At 38.5% G+C, this 18,565-nt stretch overlaps 1 protein-coding gene across 6 annotated transcripts in view; it reads right to left on the minus strand.

Annotated features, from left to right (window-relative positions):
• Window positions 1–1,631: 1,631 nt before the first annotated feature.
• The window catches only part of LOC127990615 (ankyrin-1), a 135,580-nt gene continuing 118,646 nt past the window's right edge, over window positions 1,632–18,565 (minus strand). For 3 of the 6 annotated variants that reach the window (XM_052591509.1, XM_052591513.1, XM_052591514.1), the window contains 4 exons: window positions 9,468–9,551; window positions 5,445–5,588; window positions 3,607–3,704; window positions 1,632–2,131 (listed from right to left, as the gene is read on the minus strand). In XM_052591509.1, coding sequence (XP_052447469.1) covers window positions 3,630–3,704; window positions 5,445–5,588; window positions 9,468–9,551 — 303 coding nt within the window. In that variant the 3' untranslated portion in view covers window positions 1,632–2,131; window positions 3,607–3,629. Of the gene's footprint in view, window positions 2,132–3,606; window positions 3,705–5,444; window positions 5,589–9,467; window positions 9,552–12,191; window positions 12,660–18,565 lie in introns of those variants that run through there. The other 3 variants (XM_052591510.1, XM_052591511.1, XM_052591512.1) reach the window with 3 other exon arrangements.

Below are 18,565 nucleotides of genomic sequence, written 5' to 3' on the forward strand. Positions count from 1 at the left end.
ACAGAATGATTTCAGGTTGAATGCTGTGTGTTGTGTTCAGATGCTACACGAATAAGTGATCTAAAAGAGATTGTTTGCATGGAGGCCATGCAGTCAGGGATGATGGCCAACCAGTTCTGCAGTGATCACTATTTGCATAATATGATATTGTGTTGAGCTGTGCTGTGCATGGAAACAGCAGCTCTACAACTGGACTGTCTGGTGTAGCTACAAAACTCCTGAAGAAAGATACGAGAGGAAAAGAATAATGTCAGTGCAGGTCCAGATAATCCACATTATAATTAGTGTGTGTGTGTATGAAGTCAGGTCTGTTCTGCTGTGGGACAGTGAACAGTCTGATCACAGTGCTCAGTGGCTACGTGTCTTCATCAAGCGTAGGAGAGGCAAAGGTGTCTGCAGTGTTCACACCTTTTTATCAAGCATGTGTTGAGTGCCTAAAACATTATTAAACATCTGTTCTGATCAATGAAAATGTCTGGTTTTAAAAATGAGAAACAAACTCCCTAAAAAAAAGCGCACACCATGAGAATTAGCATCATCTGAAAAGATGAACAGAAAAACATTGAACAAACTACTGTTAAGAAATGTCTATTATGCGGAAAAGGTGAGAAAGAAAATCTAACCTTTCAGTGAAGTTATATTAGTAATAGTAGTAGTACTAATACTAGTATTAAATGTTTTGCAAATAACTGGCAAACCAAGGTCACTAATCAAGCTTTTATATTTTCAAGCTTCAGTATAGTCTGTGTGTACAGCATGCATGCACTCTGCTGATGGTGATATTTAAGCATTAAAGTACACTTTGGGCTTAAGTTATATATGGATATGGGATAAAATTTGTTAAAAATTAACAAATTTAAGATTTATAATGCTTTAGAAGTAGTTTAGTTTCCTTGTTAGTTCATGTTAACCCATGCCAGCAAATTGTGTACCTTATTGTAAACTGTTTTCAAATTTTAAACTTTGCACCATATTTTTTTCTTCTTCCCTTAATACGGAAAATGTTGAATTATTCCCTACACAACAAACCACAAGATCAATTATGAATTATTATTTATCTACATCTCCATACAATTTTACTTCACTGAAAGGTTAGACTTTTTTAAATGTCATATATATATATATATATATATATATATATATATATATATATATATATATATATATATATATATATATATATATATATATATATATATATATATATATATATATATATAAAATGACCACTATAAAGTAAATGCAAACGGTGGATAATGTAAATGTTAATATCAACCTCTGTGCATATGAAGTTATTAAGAGGAAGCTCATATGACACAGAGGTTTGTGATGTATACAGAACAAAAACAGTATTCGTGTACACATAGAGCCCCGCAGTGATGTGAGAGTATGTCCTATCTAGCGTATCCCACTGAAAACATTTAAACTGCACAAATTGTATCCCTTGAGCCTATTCTACCTCAGGCAACACAGGACTTCACAGCTCGTTTGCTACACAATTATACCTTTACAACACACAATGAACAAGAATTCAGGAGCAAGTATTGCGACAGCAGCAGCAGCATCACATAGGTCGTTGTCATTTGTTGTTGTTTTTTGGCTGTGTAAAAGAACACACACACACACACACCGAGGGTACATTCACATCATATTTGAGTGCATATTATGTATAATACCAGTACAAGAGGGTCAGACTAGTACTGTGTTCTGGAAGACTAAATATCAGGAAACTCTAGCTTTTGTGTCCCACGTGCCCCAAACCACATCCAGTTGGCCAGAGTCCTTCCCCCCAGCAGGTAACAGCCCTTGCGTTACGACAGTATTTTCTCACCTCATCATTGCTTGCAGTCAGTGCTGTTTGTAAAGGCAGGCCATGCGACAGCACTTTCACATGCTGATATTGAGATTACAGGAAGAACTTCTCAAATGCTTGCTTTTTTTTTACGATGTGGTTTCATTTTTATAAGAAATCATGCCTCTAGCCACTAGTGTTTGTTTTGCTTGTTAAAAAAGTCCTAAAATCTCTTTTTCGTAGTTGATATCCTATCACCAGCGCTCTAGTTTGGTTTTCTTCTTTATTTGACGCCCATCATGTGCCAGTGAAGGATGGTTTGGGTGTAGATGTCAAGTCCTAAGTTGGAAAAATAAAAAGCAAGGTTATAAAAATCTGTGATTTTACAAGAACTCATGACATGTAGAACAAAATAGCATGTTTTAGCTGGTTTGTTGTTGGTCCAAGTCGGTCTCCCAGCTCTTAACAGTATTATTTACCATGTCAAAACCAGATCTACCAGCTGTTAGTCCAACTTATCAACCACTTAGACCAGACAGTGACCATAAATCACCTAACTATACAAACTACACCTTAACATAAGAATAAATACAGCATGCTTTCATACAGGTCTGACACCAATTACCAGTTAACAAAACCCAAGGGAAGGAATGTGTACAGGAACTTTAGGTCACATTACACAGCATCTAACCAGAATCAAAAATTCAGCAATTTCATTTCTAATATGATTCATAGAGGATTCTTATTAGATCCCACTGGGATTGTGAGAGGACAGGGATAGGATCCTGTATACATTCCTATAGGATCATTAACATGGATTATAATCAAGAGAAATTCTCTAACTGAAAGGGAAGGATATTATTACAATATTAGTTGGAAATGGACAAGATGTCAAGGGAATTTAGGAGTTAATGCAGTGAGGTGAAACGTGGGTTAAGAAAATACAACATCCAACAGCATAACTGAAGAAGGAACACATTATACGCAATTAATATATGCACCTCCATGCTTAAATAGTTAATTTTTATTTTAAAATCCAGCTTTTATCATAGCCTTTTGTTATAGATCATGTGACACTGAAGACTGGAGTAATGATGCTGAAAATACGGGTTTGATCACAGAAATAAATTACATTTTAAAGCATTAAAACAGAAAACAGTTATTTTGCATTGTAATAATAATTCACAGTATTACTGTTTTACTGTGTATTTATCAAACGAATACAGCCTTGGTGAACTTAAAAGGATAGTTAAAATTTCTGACATTTACTGTATGAATTTCTTTCTTCTGCTGAACAGAAAAGAAGATGTTTTGAAGAATGTTGGTAACCAGTCATTTGCTGGTAGCCATTGACTTCCATAGTATGAAAAAACAAAAAAAATATATAGAAGACGATGGCTACCAGCAACTGTTAGTTACCAACTTTCTTTCAAATGTCTTTTTTTTTTCCAAAGAAGAAAAGAAATTCATACAGGTTTGGAACAATTTCAGGGTGAGTAAATGACAATAATTTCTTTATTTTGGGTGAACTATCCCTTTAAGAGGCTTTTAAAAAAACATTAACAACTCTTAAAAACCACAAACATTTAACAGTAATTTAGAATCAGGCTTAGGAATGCTAAATAACTATTAGTACTTAGAAAGACTGTAACAACATATTTAGGATTGAGGATTATAGTTTAAAAACCGGCAACTTTATTGATCAGTTATGGTGTTTAAATTACATCGGGCCTGAGCTGGAAAAATAAGATTTTTTAACTGATCCCATTGGTTAGCAGGATTACATTAGCACAAAGTGGAGCAATGTCCTGTACCTGCAGGGAGGAGCGAGTCAGACTCACTGCTTTACTCTCCGCAGACTCGCACATTTGACTATTTGAGCACCACCCCTCTTCACATCCACAACATCCGGCTGTGGCGGAGAGCAGGTGGGGAGGGAGAGGAGAGGAGAAGAGCGGCATCCAGGGGAGCACGGAGAAATGAAGGGCCGGGAGTGTGAATGAGTGACAGAGTAACAGATGGAAGAGGGTAAAGTGAAACAATTACGTGATGTGTTAACAGAAAAGAGATCAAGTTCAATAAGCAAAACGTGCAAAAACAAACAAAATACGATAATAGCATGGAGGACAAAAGACATGGTTCAGGAGAACATTTATGGGAGAGGATAAAGAGAACAGGATAGAAAGAGAAAAGCAAATAGTGTCAGAAGAAGAATAGGCCAGCACAGAAGGACGGGCACATTCAAAGTCGAGTTTAATTCAAGTCGAGCGTATACAGGGAAACTTGACATGAACCATATAGAAACAAATGATAATAAGCACATCAAATAAAGTTATCAGTGAGGGTTAACTGGGATCAACCTTAATCAACCCGGTGATGTCATTTCCTCTACAAGATCTATAAGTCTCATTCCTAAAAGTCACAAGCCCCATAGGCTTTGTTCAGAATGAATACTAATGCATTGCTTACCACACTGTTAAAACCTGCAATTATTACCTTGAATATACTTTATTTAACCCATAAAAAGGTTTTTTTTTTTTTTTTTTTTTTTTTTTTATAAATGTATATAGGTTGGTTTAGTGATGTTGCATAACATTTTTGACTTTACCTTTTTTTTTTTTTCACCGTATTTAAAAATACAATGTGAAATAAGACACTCTAAAAAATGCTGGGTTGCTTCAACCTAACTTTGGGTCAAATATGGACTTACCCAACCATTCAGTAAAAAAAAATTATATATAAATTTTAACCCAAAGGTTGGGTTAGTCCATAATTGTCCCAAAGATGTTTTGAAACACACCAGTATTTTTTAGCATGTATGCAGTATTCAGTGCTTTAAACAGTAGTATGCGATACAAGACCTCAGTATGTTTAATGTAGTGAGTGATTTCCAGTCATGTTCTTGGAAATACATTTTTAACTAAATTATTAATACAATCAATACATTTAATTTAAATAAAATATTCCATTTTTTATTCAAAATATCTCACCTTTTATCAGTCAGATTAAGTAACGTGTAATGAAAAAGATGTTAAATTTGGGTTGATGATTTTGGAAATGGATACTTCTGTATACTGCAAATAGTCATTATTCCATGCATACAAGTAGTATGCCCAGTACATACTGCATACTGCAGAAATATGAGTATGAGTAGTGTTGCATGGTAGAATATAACAAGTTATATCCAGTCCTATTAAATGATTACTTAAAACTCTAATATTAAGGATGATTTAATTAAAAGTTTTTAAAGTTTAAAGTGCATTTATCCCGGGTTACAAGCTTCACACATTCTTCGGAGTGATTATTGTTCTCCCATTTCAGTAACTTGGAACATTTTTTCTTACAAATGTCCTCAATAACCAGAAGAAATCTTGTTGTGTTTCTTAAAGTCGAACTGTTTAATTTCCTTTAAAGGATTCATGGAGCATTCTTGCAGATACATTATAATCTTCAGTCTTACGTGGAGCACATCTATAGGCTGCACCGTCTATAAGATCTATAATGCAAAAAAACAACAAACAATAAAACTAAGATTTGGTGTTTCCTGGTCTAAGCCTTTACTATATTTAAGCATCTAGCAAACACATTCCTCCTCAAACCACCACATCCTGTCAATCCTGGTGTAACAAGCCCATCTAACTCAAAAGCCCACCTTGCTGTCACGGCCAAGGACGGCATAGCTCATGTACTGTTCTCCATCAACATCTGGCTCATTGATATCCTGCGGCAGCCCTTCTATGATGAGCTCCTGACCCCCTTCCTCCCCTTTTCCTCTCCGGACCACCTTCCTCACAATCTACGTCACAGATTGGTGAGAACATTGACAATCGGTGGATGAGCCAAGGGTGCATGAGAAGGAATGAAGGAGAAGATGAAAAACAATGTAAGAAACATGCAAAAGTAATGTCTTAGGATGTGTGACAAAAATTGCACTTAAAGTCAACATGAAAAGTTGCGGGTCAGGTTAACCTAGGGTGACCACACATGCCAATTTTTCCAGACACGACCTGGCCAGGATTTCTATATTACCCAATATATCCAGGGTTTGACTTTGTTTTGCTGTTTCGAAAAGTAGTTTGACCAATAACATGCAGGAATTATACATGATCGTCTAATCGTAGTGCGTGAGAAGGTGTGATCTATGGAGAATGGTCGAAGTGATACAAATACATATCCGATGTGTTCGACATGAAGCAGTGCTGCGCAGACTGATTGGTTTATGACATCAAAGTACAGCGAGAGAGATTCAGAAGCATGAGGAGTGTCTGCTGGAGTTGGTCTGCACAGCGTAAACAAAGCCAAAATCAGGATATTTTAGGGAATGTAAAAATCTTGGCCAGGACGTGTCCAGGAAAAATTACATGTACTGTATAGTTACCCTAGGTTTACCCTCAGGTGTATCTAAACATAAAGGTGTGCTTGTTTGTCAATCCCTATTGAATTATTCTGTACATTTTTTACTTAAAGTTGACTTTAAAAACTGTTTCAAGATTTAGTGAGCTGCCTTGCTGTCTGCTACCTATACAGACACCTTCCTAACCCCATTTGGCACATTAAGTGCTTTACTTCGACACACAAACAGTTTAATATAATGCATAATATGTATAAAATAATGCATTTTGATTACACTGTTTTCACATAAAGTAACTAATAAACTTTATGTGATGCATATTTGTCAATTCATACATTTCTGTAATACTGATAATATAGCGTTTCTATGAATTTTCAAAAGAGGAACAATTATTTAGAGGTTGGTGGTAAGAAGAAAGAACGATGTCACATTTACGGTCACTCCCTAATCAGTTTATTAGATACACTCTGGTAGCAGCAGACTAGTTTTCTGTAATTTAAATGAGGTGTATATGAACCCTGCCCGCACAGCACAAGTGCAATAGTACATTCAGTTATTTGATGTGGATCCAAGCCAGTGTGTCCCAGCTGTTCAGTCTGTGGTACAGCAACTGTGGCGAAGAGACAAAATGTATCCGTTCCCTCCACATAATACTCTGGATAACAGAGGGTGGTGCAGCGTCACACACTACCTTCTGTGCCCTCCTGGGACCCAGAGAAAGAGGAAACTGCTCTTTTCATTAAATTTTGGGTACCACCAGCTGTGGGGCCAGCTGCAGAATAGAACTTAAACTGAATAAAAAAATCTCCACCATGCCTTAAAGAGAAAGATCCTTTATCTCTAGGTTACCATTTCAGGGACACTGCTTTTTTTGACGCTTTATGGGCCTGGCAGGGGCAGAGATGGGCTGCGCCACTTTCCTGCAGCCAGCTCCACGATGTGGCTTGGGTGGCAGCTGCTGCTGTGGCCTTTCGTGGGTGCAGAGGTGGGGGCCACAGGAGGACATCCACAGTGACAAACAGATGAAGGGGCTGCAGCTGGCAGGGTGTGCTTGACTGCCTCCATCTGCTTTTTTCTGCAGCCAAGAACTGTGTCAAAGTTCTCGGCTGCGTTGCCAAAGAGACTAGCCTGCGAGAAATTTGTATTTTACGGCCTCCCTCATATCTGCCAGGTTCAGCCATAGGAGGCGTTCCTGGACCACCAAGTTGAACATTACCTGACCCAGGGACCACGCAGTAACTTTATCGCTCGTAGGGCAAGACCCATTGTTGTGTGCAGCTCCTGCATCTAGCCTGGGTCATAACTAACCTCATGCATTTGTTTGACTGCCTTGGCCTGATAAACTTGCAGGAGGGACATGGCAGACGTGTCCTGTCCAGCAGCTCCATAAGACTTGGCAGTAAGAGCAGACAAGAACTTACAGGCCTTGGATAGGAGATGCAGATTACCCAACCAGGCGGCAGTACTCTGCGGATACAACTGCAATGCAATAGCATGCTCAACTTGTGTCTTCTCAACCGATCCAGCCCCTTTCACACTGCATGTCAGACCCTAAATATTGCCGGAACATTGTCGGGTCGCCTCTTGTGTGAATTGTGTGAATTCAATGCCGGATTGCTTCCGGCATTGAAACCCGGGTCGAGAACCTAGTAACATTGCGGTATTCAACCAGGGACGAGCGCCGTGTGAACAAAAGCCAGATCTAATGCCGTGTCGAAGTGATGACGCGTGTTATCGCGCGACTCTTTTACCGCTGTTTTGAAGGAAGATCAACGTTCGCGACGAAAAGATATGTACAAACTGTAATGAATAAGAGATCAGTTAGTTCCTCACTTTCTGCGTTGACACCGAGATCATTCGCTTGCTTCAGTGAAAGTATAATGTGCCTAACGTTTTCGACTCGTACATTACACGGCACGCCCTGATGTCACGTGTCGTTACGGGATCTTCAAGGGTTGTGTGTGAAAGCACGCACATATTCCGGGTAATCACTGGCAGTGTGAAAGTGCCAAATCTAGCGACCCGGGAACAATTGCCGGAACACTTTACCCGTGTATTTTCTGGAATGGCAGTGTGAAAGGGGCTTTAGTGACCTCTACATGCACATACAGAAAGAAAGGTGGTGATGGTCAGTGTGTGGCACCAACAAGGACCAATCACCCAGCCTAAAATGTGGAGGCTTCCACACGAGCCTAACTCTCACAGCGGCCCAGAAAAGCATAGCTGTCAGCTCGGAGTCTAAATCTGTTAATGCTACCTTCCCCAAGTCTTCATGCCTGAAGGAATCTAGTTCACCCTCTGATGCCAACATTCGGTTCTCTGCTAGAGCAACGAATGACATGCTATGCCCCCCATGAAAAGTACCAGCACCGTCATCTGTTAGCTCCACAGCTTGCAATGTGTTAAAGGATTGAGGGGCCCATGGAGACATACTAGGCAGGGTAATGAACCTCAGGCCACCCTGGCTATTTGCCAAAACAGTCCTGCCCCGTAAGGAGGAACTAGATGAGGATATAGCAGAGGGGACTGTGCCTCATTTGAGGTACTCGAACCTTGATCACAATATCACAATGGTCCTTTTCCCATTATGGGAAATTGACTCATCCACAAAAGCCAGCTCAGAGTGCCTTGAGCCAGGCACGTGAGACAGTGATTGTGACTGTCAGACAATCTAGAAACACATGGGTGGAATAACATCTTTAAAAAGACGCAATATCACAATCGTGTCACTCTTTTAGGGAAATTGTTCTTTCCTAGTGCTGAAGCACTCAGGGGAAGGTCATAGCACAACTGACAGAACGTTTCAAATCTGCAGCGTGCAGAAGGCTATTTTAGAAAGCTGCAGCAGCAGCAGGAAATATCAATGATCGCGACCACTGCTGATGTGCCTTCACACCAACACCATTTGACATTCATGCTGCACAGTTTCAGATGATTGCTTTAGAACACTAACGCTCGGCTCCGAAACAAAAAGCTAAATGTGTTATTGCATGCGCTTTTCCTCGGGTAGGGTGCATGATGTAAATCTTGCATGCCAATATCCATTGACTTGTTACAATCAGAGGTGATTGGGCTCTCAGGCAAGATCCCTATTCATCAGTAATTCTTCTGTAACATTGAACATTGACTGTAAGGCAAAAACACCCTGAGTCCTACGTCTATGAGGGCAGCTCATTAAGTTTTTGGAACAGAGCAAGAAACACAACAATTTTCATTTGCAAAGATTAACAAAATGATTACTGAGAAGCATTTGAGATGGATTTCACATGTGAATGAGAGAAAATGATTTTGCTGCAGGCAAAGAAGCAGGATGAGACTGCTGACCTTCTTGGTGACGATGTTGCCATGCTCATCTGTAAATTGCTCCTCGCTCACTTGCTCTCCTGGAAGATCTTCAGCCTCATCACCCTATATGAGATATGATAAAAGCAACTTAAATAGGTGACATGGTCCTTTGTGTGCTTCACTCACTCTTTGGTTTGACATGTTGAAATAGTCTATTCATAAAATGTTGGCTAAAGTTCAAAACGATCCATATTTAAAATCTGACTCTAAAATTAGCAGTGTATCACAATTTAAATATAACACTCCTGTGCAAACAAGGACTCCAGAGAGTGAGCATCAGCTGGCTGCTGGTTAGGTCAGATGGCAACCTTGCTCTCCTTGTGTTTGGATGATTATCTGAATTCTCCTGGGTTTGAGATTTCACACCTTCACTGCCTGAAGCTGCTGTTAAGGAGCTTTTGCCATTGCAATCTGAGTAAATAACAGCTGCACTTTACAGACTTATAAACACAACATAAATGATTTTAAATGAGACACTGACAAACCATCCATGCAAAAGCTAAGGCTTTGATACCGAGGTCCATGTATCTATCATGAGTGGCTTACATCACTGTTTACCAGTGTTTCCAGGTGGTATTGTGGATTTGTAGTGCAGGGTGATAGAAAGGCCAATACCAAATTAAAATAATGAAAAAGCACAATTTAATGATTTAAGGCATAAAATGAAAACATTACGAAATAAAAAGTCTTAAATTCATTATATTAATTAGAACATCTACAAAGTAATTTAAGGGTGCTTTCACACTAGCACTTTTGGTGCGCATCCGGGTTCGATTGATGTCAGAATTCGGTTAGTTTGGATGATGTGAACGCTGTCTTCCATACTCGGATGGACACCCACGAACCGTACCGGAGTCTGCTTAAAAACGGTGGTCTGGGGTACGCTTGATGGGAACTCTGGTACGGTTCGCTGCTTATGTAAACGCAATCGTACCAAATCGCGGAAGTGAACCGCTTTTAATGACAAATTATTTGATGAAAATGTGTGTTTGTGTTTCACTCACTTTCCTGATGATCCTGACTGACACACTGCAAGCAGAGAGCTGTACATCTCATTTATGTTCACCTTCAATGTTCTTTAGAGCATTTTCAGTAAATTCGTAAGACAGACGCGAGTGCCGTCATGTACCGAAGCTTTATAAACAAAATGAACAGTTCAAAAACGTAATACATAAAAGCTCAGAGAGTAATGATATGCATTTGCCGCCTTCTCGGGGTAAACAGCTGCTTGCTTGATGATGCAAGCGAACCGCGGTTCGGCCTCAAATATTATAATATGAGCACAGTCCAGCGGGCACAGGTTCGGGTTCGGGTGTGGACCAGCCAAGTGAACCAAGTGTGAAAGCACCCTAACTTTGTTACTCTATTTAAGTACTTTTTTAAGTATCTGTTAAATAAGAGTATTTTCTCATTTGGTAAATGTTTACTCTTTTACATTCCAAAGCATCATTTCATATTTTTTACTCCATTATATTTCATTAAAAAATATTTCTCCTTGTTATGTCAAACTGAATAAACTGACATCTGCTCCCAAATTCACAAAAAAAAAAAAAAGATTATTTTCATTGAACCTTGCAAATTGAAATTAATGATACATGAAATGAGCTGATATGATTGCAGTTGTTGATATAAATCAATTGCATTTATATATTCATCACACATTTTTAACACATTTTGTTTATATTTATTTTAAAATAATAAATAGTATATTTTATGTTCACTTGTCTGCACACTTGAATTATCAGTAACTTAATTTTTAGTATATTTAAGTTTAATATTTTGAAAATGTTTGTTTTGGTATTAAAATTAAATTCTTTGCTTATTTGCAGATCAATACATAGGTGTTGAATATATATTAAATATATCTAGCGGGCGTAAAAATAATGACAGTATCGCTTTGAGTCTGTCGTCATGAAATGATGTAAAACGTCATTACCAATCAAAACGCATTTTATTTAAATGCAACCTGTGGGCTTTTTACACCGATCTCACAGTAATTCGTACATATTTAACTAGGTGGCTTATTCGTTCGATTGACCACACCTAACCCCACCCCTAAACCTAACCCTCACAGAAATCATGCTATTTATGATTTATTGAGCATATACATTTTCATGCACGTCCGTTCCCTGGGATCGAAACCCATGATAGCATGATTACATATCAAGGTATAACGCAACAATCTACCAACTGAGCTACACGAAACGCAAATCATAGTGCAAATAAAGGAGTACAAAACATTAATATGAAAACGACCTTTTGCCAATAGGGGCGCAATTGTAGTATATGCTCTGATGGATCGTATTTCAGGTATTTGGACAAACTACCTATACGAGCTTATTGGTTGGAGGACAGGTTGCATTGACTAGACTAATCTCTAATACAGAGCCTGTAACATCCAGTGTTTAGTACCACATGGCTGCTTTAACATTCACAATACTGTTATATAAGAATTATTCTTTACTCACAAGGAAGCAATTAGTTGTGCACTGTACTACTGTTCTTACAGACCATTGGCATTTCATCCTTGTTTGCAGCGGTCCACTAAAATGAGGTCAAATGAAACTTAAACCAACCACCCAAGTATGTATGTAATCCCATAGATTTACAACCTCATGCATTTTACTATAGATGAAATCTCTCTTTTAGGGCAGTGACTTTAAGAAATATTTTGCATTAAATATCGACAACAATGGTCTGTACCTTCAATATAACTCTGCGGCGCACAACTCGAGTGGTGAAATTTTCCTCTTCATCAGCCACACTTTCATTCTCACCCAGTTCACGATCCAGTTGAGTGTGAATGTAAGCAAGCACCGATCGGACAGAGCTGCTGGCGATATGCAAGACGTTTTGGCAGCTGATGACCATGAAGGCCAACAGCACGAAGCTGAACAGCAGCTCAGTCACCAGTGTCCACATAATGTGGTAGTCACTCTCTCACAAGCACACAGAAACACGCTCCAACAGCGAGGTGAGGTCTAAAGATTTGGGGAAGGATATTATCTTCCCCCAGTTTCCCCTAGTCTTCCACTCTTTCCACAGCTTTCATTTGAAGAAAGCAGGCAGTTCTTAATCCGAGCCCATTCCTTCCTCTGCCATTTCTTTATTCAGCTGTGTTGGGAATGTGGTTGGCTTTAGCTTCCTTTTTTGACTGCTCTCTCTCTCTCTCTCTCTCTCTCTCAGCTTTCCAAAAACATCTCCCTTCTGTCCAGTGTCTGATTGCACATGTGATCTATATGCTTTAAATACCCACTATGTGAGGACAACTCTCTTGTTGTGTCTCTTAGTTTGTGTGTGAACAAACAGCTGCTAACATTTCAACAACAGCATTTTAACACCAGGTGCCTCCTTTGGTTTACATGTAGTATTACAGAGAGAAACTGAGCAGACATTTGCATCAGTTACACAATATACATTTTCACCAGAATGTCTGTGTAATTATATATATATATATATATATATATATATATATATATATATATATATATATATATATATATATATATATTAATCTTGATACTTTTTTAATCTTTAAATACAAACCCGATTCCCAAAAAGTTGGGACACTGTACAAATTGTGAATAAAAACAATTGCAATGACGTATCATTTTAAGGGAAAAATAAGTTGATTTTAAATTTAATGGCTCAACACATCTCAAAAAAGTTGGGACAAGGCCATGTTTACCACTGTGTGTCATCCCCTCTTCTTTTTATAAGAGTCTGCAAACGTCTGGGGACTGAGAAGAAAAGTTTAGGAATAGGAATGTTGTCCCATTCTTGTCTAATACAGGCTTCTAGTTGGTCAACTGTCTTAGGTCTTCTTTGTCACATCTTCCTCTTTATGATGCACCAAATTTTTCTATGAGTGAAAGATCTGGACTGCAGGCTGGTCATTTCAGTATCCAGATCCTTCTTCTACGCAGCCATGATGTTGTAATGGATGCAGTATGTGGTCTGGCATTATGGTGTTGGAGAATGCAAGGTCTGGATGGGTCTGGAGCATATGTTGTTCTAGAACTTGGATATACCTTTCCGCATTGATGGTGCATTTCCAGATGTGTAAGCTGCCAATGCCACACGCACTCATGCAACCCCATACCATCAGAGATGCAGGCTTCTGAACTGAGCGCTGATCACAACTTGGGTTGTCCTTGTCCTCTTTAGTCTGGATGACATAGCATCCCAGTTTTCCAAAAAGAACTTCACATTTTGATTCGTCTGACCACAGAACAGTTTTCCACTTTGCCACAGTCCATTTTAAATGAGCCTGGGCCCAGAGAAAACTCCTTCATTTCTGGGTTATGTTTAGATATGGCTTCTTTTTTGACCTATAGAGTTTTAGCCAGCAACGGAGAATGGCACGGTGGATTGTGTTCATCGACAATGTTTTCTGGAGGTATTCCTGAGCCCATGTTGTGATTTCCATTACAGTATCATTCCTGTATGTGATGCAGTGCCGTCTAAGGGCCCAAAGATCACGGGCATCCAGTATGGTTTTCCAGCCTTGACCCTTAAACACAGAGATTGTTCCAGATTCTCTGAATCTTTGGATGATATTATGCACTGTAGTTGATGATAACTTCAAACTCTTTGGAAGTTTTTTCTGAGAAAATCCTTTCTGATATTGCTCCACTATTTTTCGCCACAGCATTGGGGGAATTGGTGATCCTCTGCCCATCTTGACTTCTGATAGACACTGCCACTCCGAGAGGCTCTTTTTATACCCAATCATGTTGCCAATTGACCTAATAAGTTGCAAATTGGTCCTCCAGCTGTTTCTTATATGTACATTTAACTTTTACAGCCTCTTATTGCTACCTGTCCCAACTTTTTTGGAATGTGTAGCTCTCATAAAATCAAAAATGAGCCAATATTTGGCATTACACTTCAAAATGTCTATTTTTCAACATTTGATATGTTATCTATATTCTATTAATTCTATTAAGATTTGTGAATTATTCCATTCCTTTTTTACTCACAATTTGTACAGTGTCCCAAGGTTTTTTGAATCAGGTTTGTAAACAGAAAGATCAAAAGAACAATTTATTTAACATAATTTAATGTAACATTATGAATGTCTTTACTATCACTTTTAATCAGCTTAATGTGATTTTGATTACATGTGTTAATTTCTTTCAATAAATAAATGAAATAAACATAAATATATATATATATATATATATATATATATATATATATATATATATATATATATATATATATATATAATGTAAATGATAAAAAAAATCTGTTATTTTCACAGCTAATAAAAGCACTATGTCTGTGTCTTTGAGAAACCATTGTAGTTTATGACCTTACTGTCCATGCTTTCCAAATCCATATATAACATTCCTCCCCCCACTAGCTAGTGGAGCAGGAGCAGGACTTTAGATGACAGAAGACGACAAGATCTATATTAAGAAACCAATGGGTTGAGTCCATCTAGGGGATGGCTGTACTTTCTCTCTCTCTCTCTCTCTCTCTCTCCCTCTCTATGTGTGTGTGTGTGTGCGACACCACAAAAGAGGGCAAACAATTGTGTCTACTTAAGTTTTTAACAGCCTTAGGGAAATAGATGCTTTTCTAAGAATAAACTTGATTGATATTTGTTAGAGTTAATTTTACTAATGTCTATTTAAGCTAATGTCTATTTATTATAAGCCACTTTGGGTTTGTTTTTTTAATAGAGTCACTTGTAATATGGTCTGTCACAGATAGCATTTTGGGCTTGCTGGTGCTTGATCTACATCGCACAATACAGTCAGACTGACCACTATGAATGTTTTATTTAAAATTGCACAGCAGTAATATTGATTGAAATTAAGTGCCATTTAAAATCTGCATTTACTTTTACTATAAAATTTTACTATTTTTTATTACATTGATGAACACAAAATACTCACTCGAGTTTATTTCTCCTATGAACTAAGGAGCTATGGACATTGAATACTTTCCTGAGGTAAATGCTTGGTTTGTGAGGTGTTGAACACTGCTACTAAAGGTTACTTTTATGCAGAGATATTTTTGTTCCATTATTCCAAATGAAATATTCCAAATATTTTGCCATTTAAAGCACTGTGTGGTGACAAATATAGGACATTATAACAGGTATAATATCAAATATGGGCCCAAATAACCATTTGGGTACCAGATCAGCATCACTGATTCATATGAAATATTGTTTGTGTGATAAGGTGTTTTAACCAATAAATATCTTGACTTAAATTTATATGCATTTATATTCAACACACATGGTGTATGAATTCCTGCATATTTTTTCTATTCAAACATATATATATATATATATATATATATATATATATATATATATATATATATATATATATATAATACTGCACAAATGCAGATGAATGAGTAAGGTTATTTCAGGGTAAGACCCCCCTGATTTATAAATAAAAATGTGATTGACTATTGCGAGAATGTGCTACGACTACTCAGTAAAGTGTGGCTGTTATCTGATTGGTGATTGGTTTGAGTAGCCTTACCATGTAGTGGAAAAGTGCCATTATATTATGGACTTGACAAACTGGACCCAGGTCAGGAAGCAGACAGACTGGCATAAGTGATTCAAGTGATTATTATATTTTGAATATGGATATTTTTCTTACAAAAATGCATCGATTCACTACAGGAGGCCTTTGTTCACCCCCATGAGCTGTGGAAGACATTTATTTTTTATTTTTATGGAAGGGCATTTTTTATTTCACGTCTTTTGGACTGAAGCAATGCAACAACCGTTAACTGCAATGATAGAGATTGAAAGATCAAAGAAAATTTTTTGAGTAATGCTTCATTAACACGTTTGTACTGGCTACTGTATACATGGCACCAGTGCACCATATAGACTTTATCAAAAAACTTGTTGATTTTTTAAATCTGAGTCAGTGCTGGTTGAAGATGAAGTCTTAATCATTGGTGATTTTAATATTGAGGTTAACAATGAAAAGGATGCATTGGGATCAGCATTTATAGACTCTATAAATCTACTGGGGTCAGACAACACATGTCAGGGCCTACTCATTGTTGTAATCATCCTTTAAATGGTATCTGTGAGGATTTCCAGTCAGGATTTAAAATGTATCATAGTACAGAGACTGCTCTGGTCAGAATTACAAATGACCTGCTTTTATCAACTGATCATGACGATCATCAATGTGTTACAGTGAATAAAGAGGTATCATATCACAAATGAACTATGGAGTACCACAAGGCTCAGTACCAGGACCGCTGCTTTTCACTATTTTCAGTTTACCCTTGGGAGAAATAATCAGGAAACATGGTGTTAGCTTTCACTTTCACCAGACCTTGCTGATGATACTTAGCTCTATATTTATTTTCAGCCTGACGAAACCATACCAATTAGCAAATCTAACTGAATGCTTAGTTGATATAAAAAACTATAATAATAATAGTTGTAATGTTACAAGTAGTTTTGTTGTTATTACAGTTATTACAGTAGAAGTTGTTAATTATTGGACCAAACACCTCTGCATGTAATCATTTAGAGCACCGTCTAACACTTGATGGCTGCTCTGTCAATTCTTCTTCATCAATTAGGAATGTAGGTGTGATATTTGATAGCAATCTTTCTTTTGAAAACAATGTTTCCTCTTCAGAATCTCGAGCTGCGTCAAGAATGTTTGGGAAATGCCTCCAGTGTGACATCTCTGAATAACATGGGTAATCGGTCCAATGGAAGGGCAAGACATCATAGGCGGGTGACGTCAGAGACCATGAAGCATAAAAGCATGAGCGGCGAAGCCAGTAATCAGCATTCTGTTTTCAGGAAGCACTCTCTGTGTGTGAGTCTTATTTAGTGTAATTTGTTCACTGATAAACTCCCTTTATCAAAGCTTCAGTCAAGAGAAGTTTTGGGCGAGTGCAGGCAGTGTTCATGCTGTGTGGTTTCCCTGGCAAAAAAAAAAAAAAAAAGAGGATAGGGACACACGCAGCTCCTGTGTTGTCTGCTTGACAGTGTCAGCTCTCGAGGGAGTTGACGGCTGCGATGCAAGCCTTTTGCTCTCTTTGAGGAGGGAGCTTTCACTGGTGTTTCTCGAGGTGTCAGCCCTTCTTTTGCTGAGGTGGAGCTGTGGTTGTGCTCACGGGTTTCGCTTTCGGAATCGCTGGAAGGAACCTAGACGGGCAAGTCCCTATCTTCTTCCTTAAAGGGGGGGGGGGGGGGGTGAAATGCTCGTTTTCACTCAATATACTGTTAATCTTCAGTACCTATAGAGTAGTACTGCATCCTTCATAACTCCAAAAAGTCTTTAGTTTTATTATATTCATAAGAGAAAGATAGTCTGTACCGATTTTTCCCGGAAAAACACGACCGGCTGGAGGCGTGACATGTGGGCGGAGCTAAAGAATCACGAGCGCCAGTAGGCTTTTGCGTTGAGAGCATGTGGAAGCTGTGACATTACCGTGAGGGAAAAACCATCATCCAAAACAAACCATGGCTTACAGTCAGATTCAGCCGTTTATTTATGATCCAGAATCAGATCCCGAGGCTGAAACTGACGAGAGCAGTAGCAGCAACGACTCGCTCCGAGCGGGGCTCAAACCCGGGTCTCCGGCATGGGAGGGGACGCACTAACAAGGAGGCAGAGATATTTTAAGCAGTTTTACTCACCGCCTGCAGTTCCAACACACGATCGTGACCCTTTTTCGTTGGGATTGCTCTGATCAGTGAAATGTCTGTGCTCAGCCTCGCTATACGGGAGCGCGCACTTTTCCGGCAGAAGTCTTAGGACCCATATAAGGAAATTCCGCTCCATCTAACGTCACACAGAGCCATACTCGAAAAAAACGTTCCGAAACTTGTGACAAACCGGAAGGAGTTTTTTGGGAACAAAAATACTCCTTCAAACGTACAACTTAATTTTTGAAACTTTGTCCATGTTTAGCATGGTAATCCAACTCTTTAACAGTGTAAAAAACTCAGTATGCATGAAATAGCATTTCACCCCACCTGTAACCACCAGATCCGGCGTCCGCTCTCGTTGGTTCGGAAGCCCGCATTTGCGGTACTTTCTCCCCGGTGAGAGGGCACGATG

This window comes from Carassius gibelio, chromosome A5 (genome assembly GCF_023724105.1).
Source record: "Carassius gibelio isolate Cgi1373 ecotype wild population from Czech Republic chromosome A5, carGib1.2-hapl.c, whole genome shotgun sequence".
In the NCBI taxonomy this organism is placed as follows: domain Eukaryota; kingdom Metazoa; phylum Chordata; class Actinopteri; order Cypriniformes; family Cyprinidae; genus Carassius; species Carassius gibelio.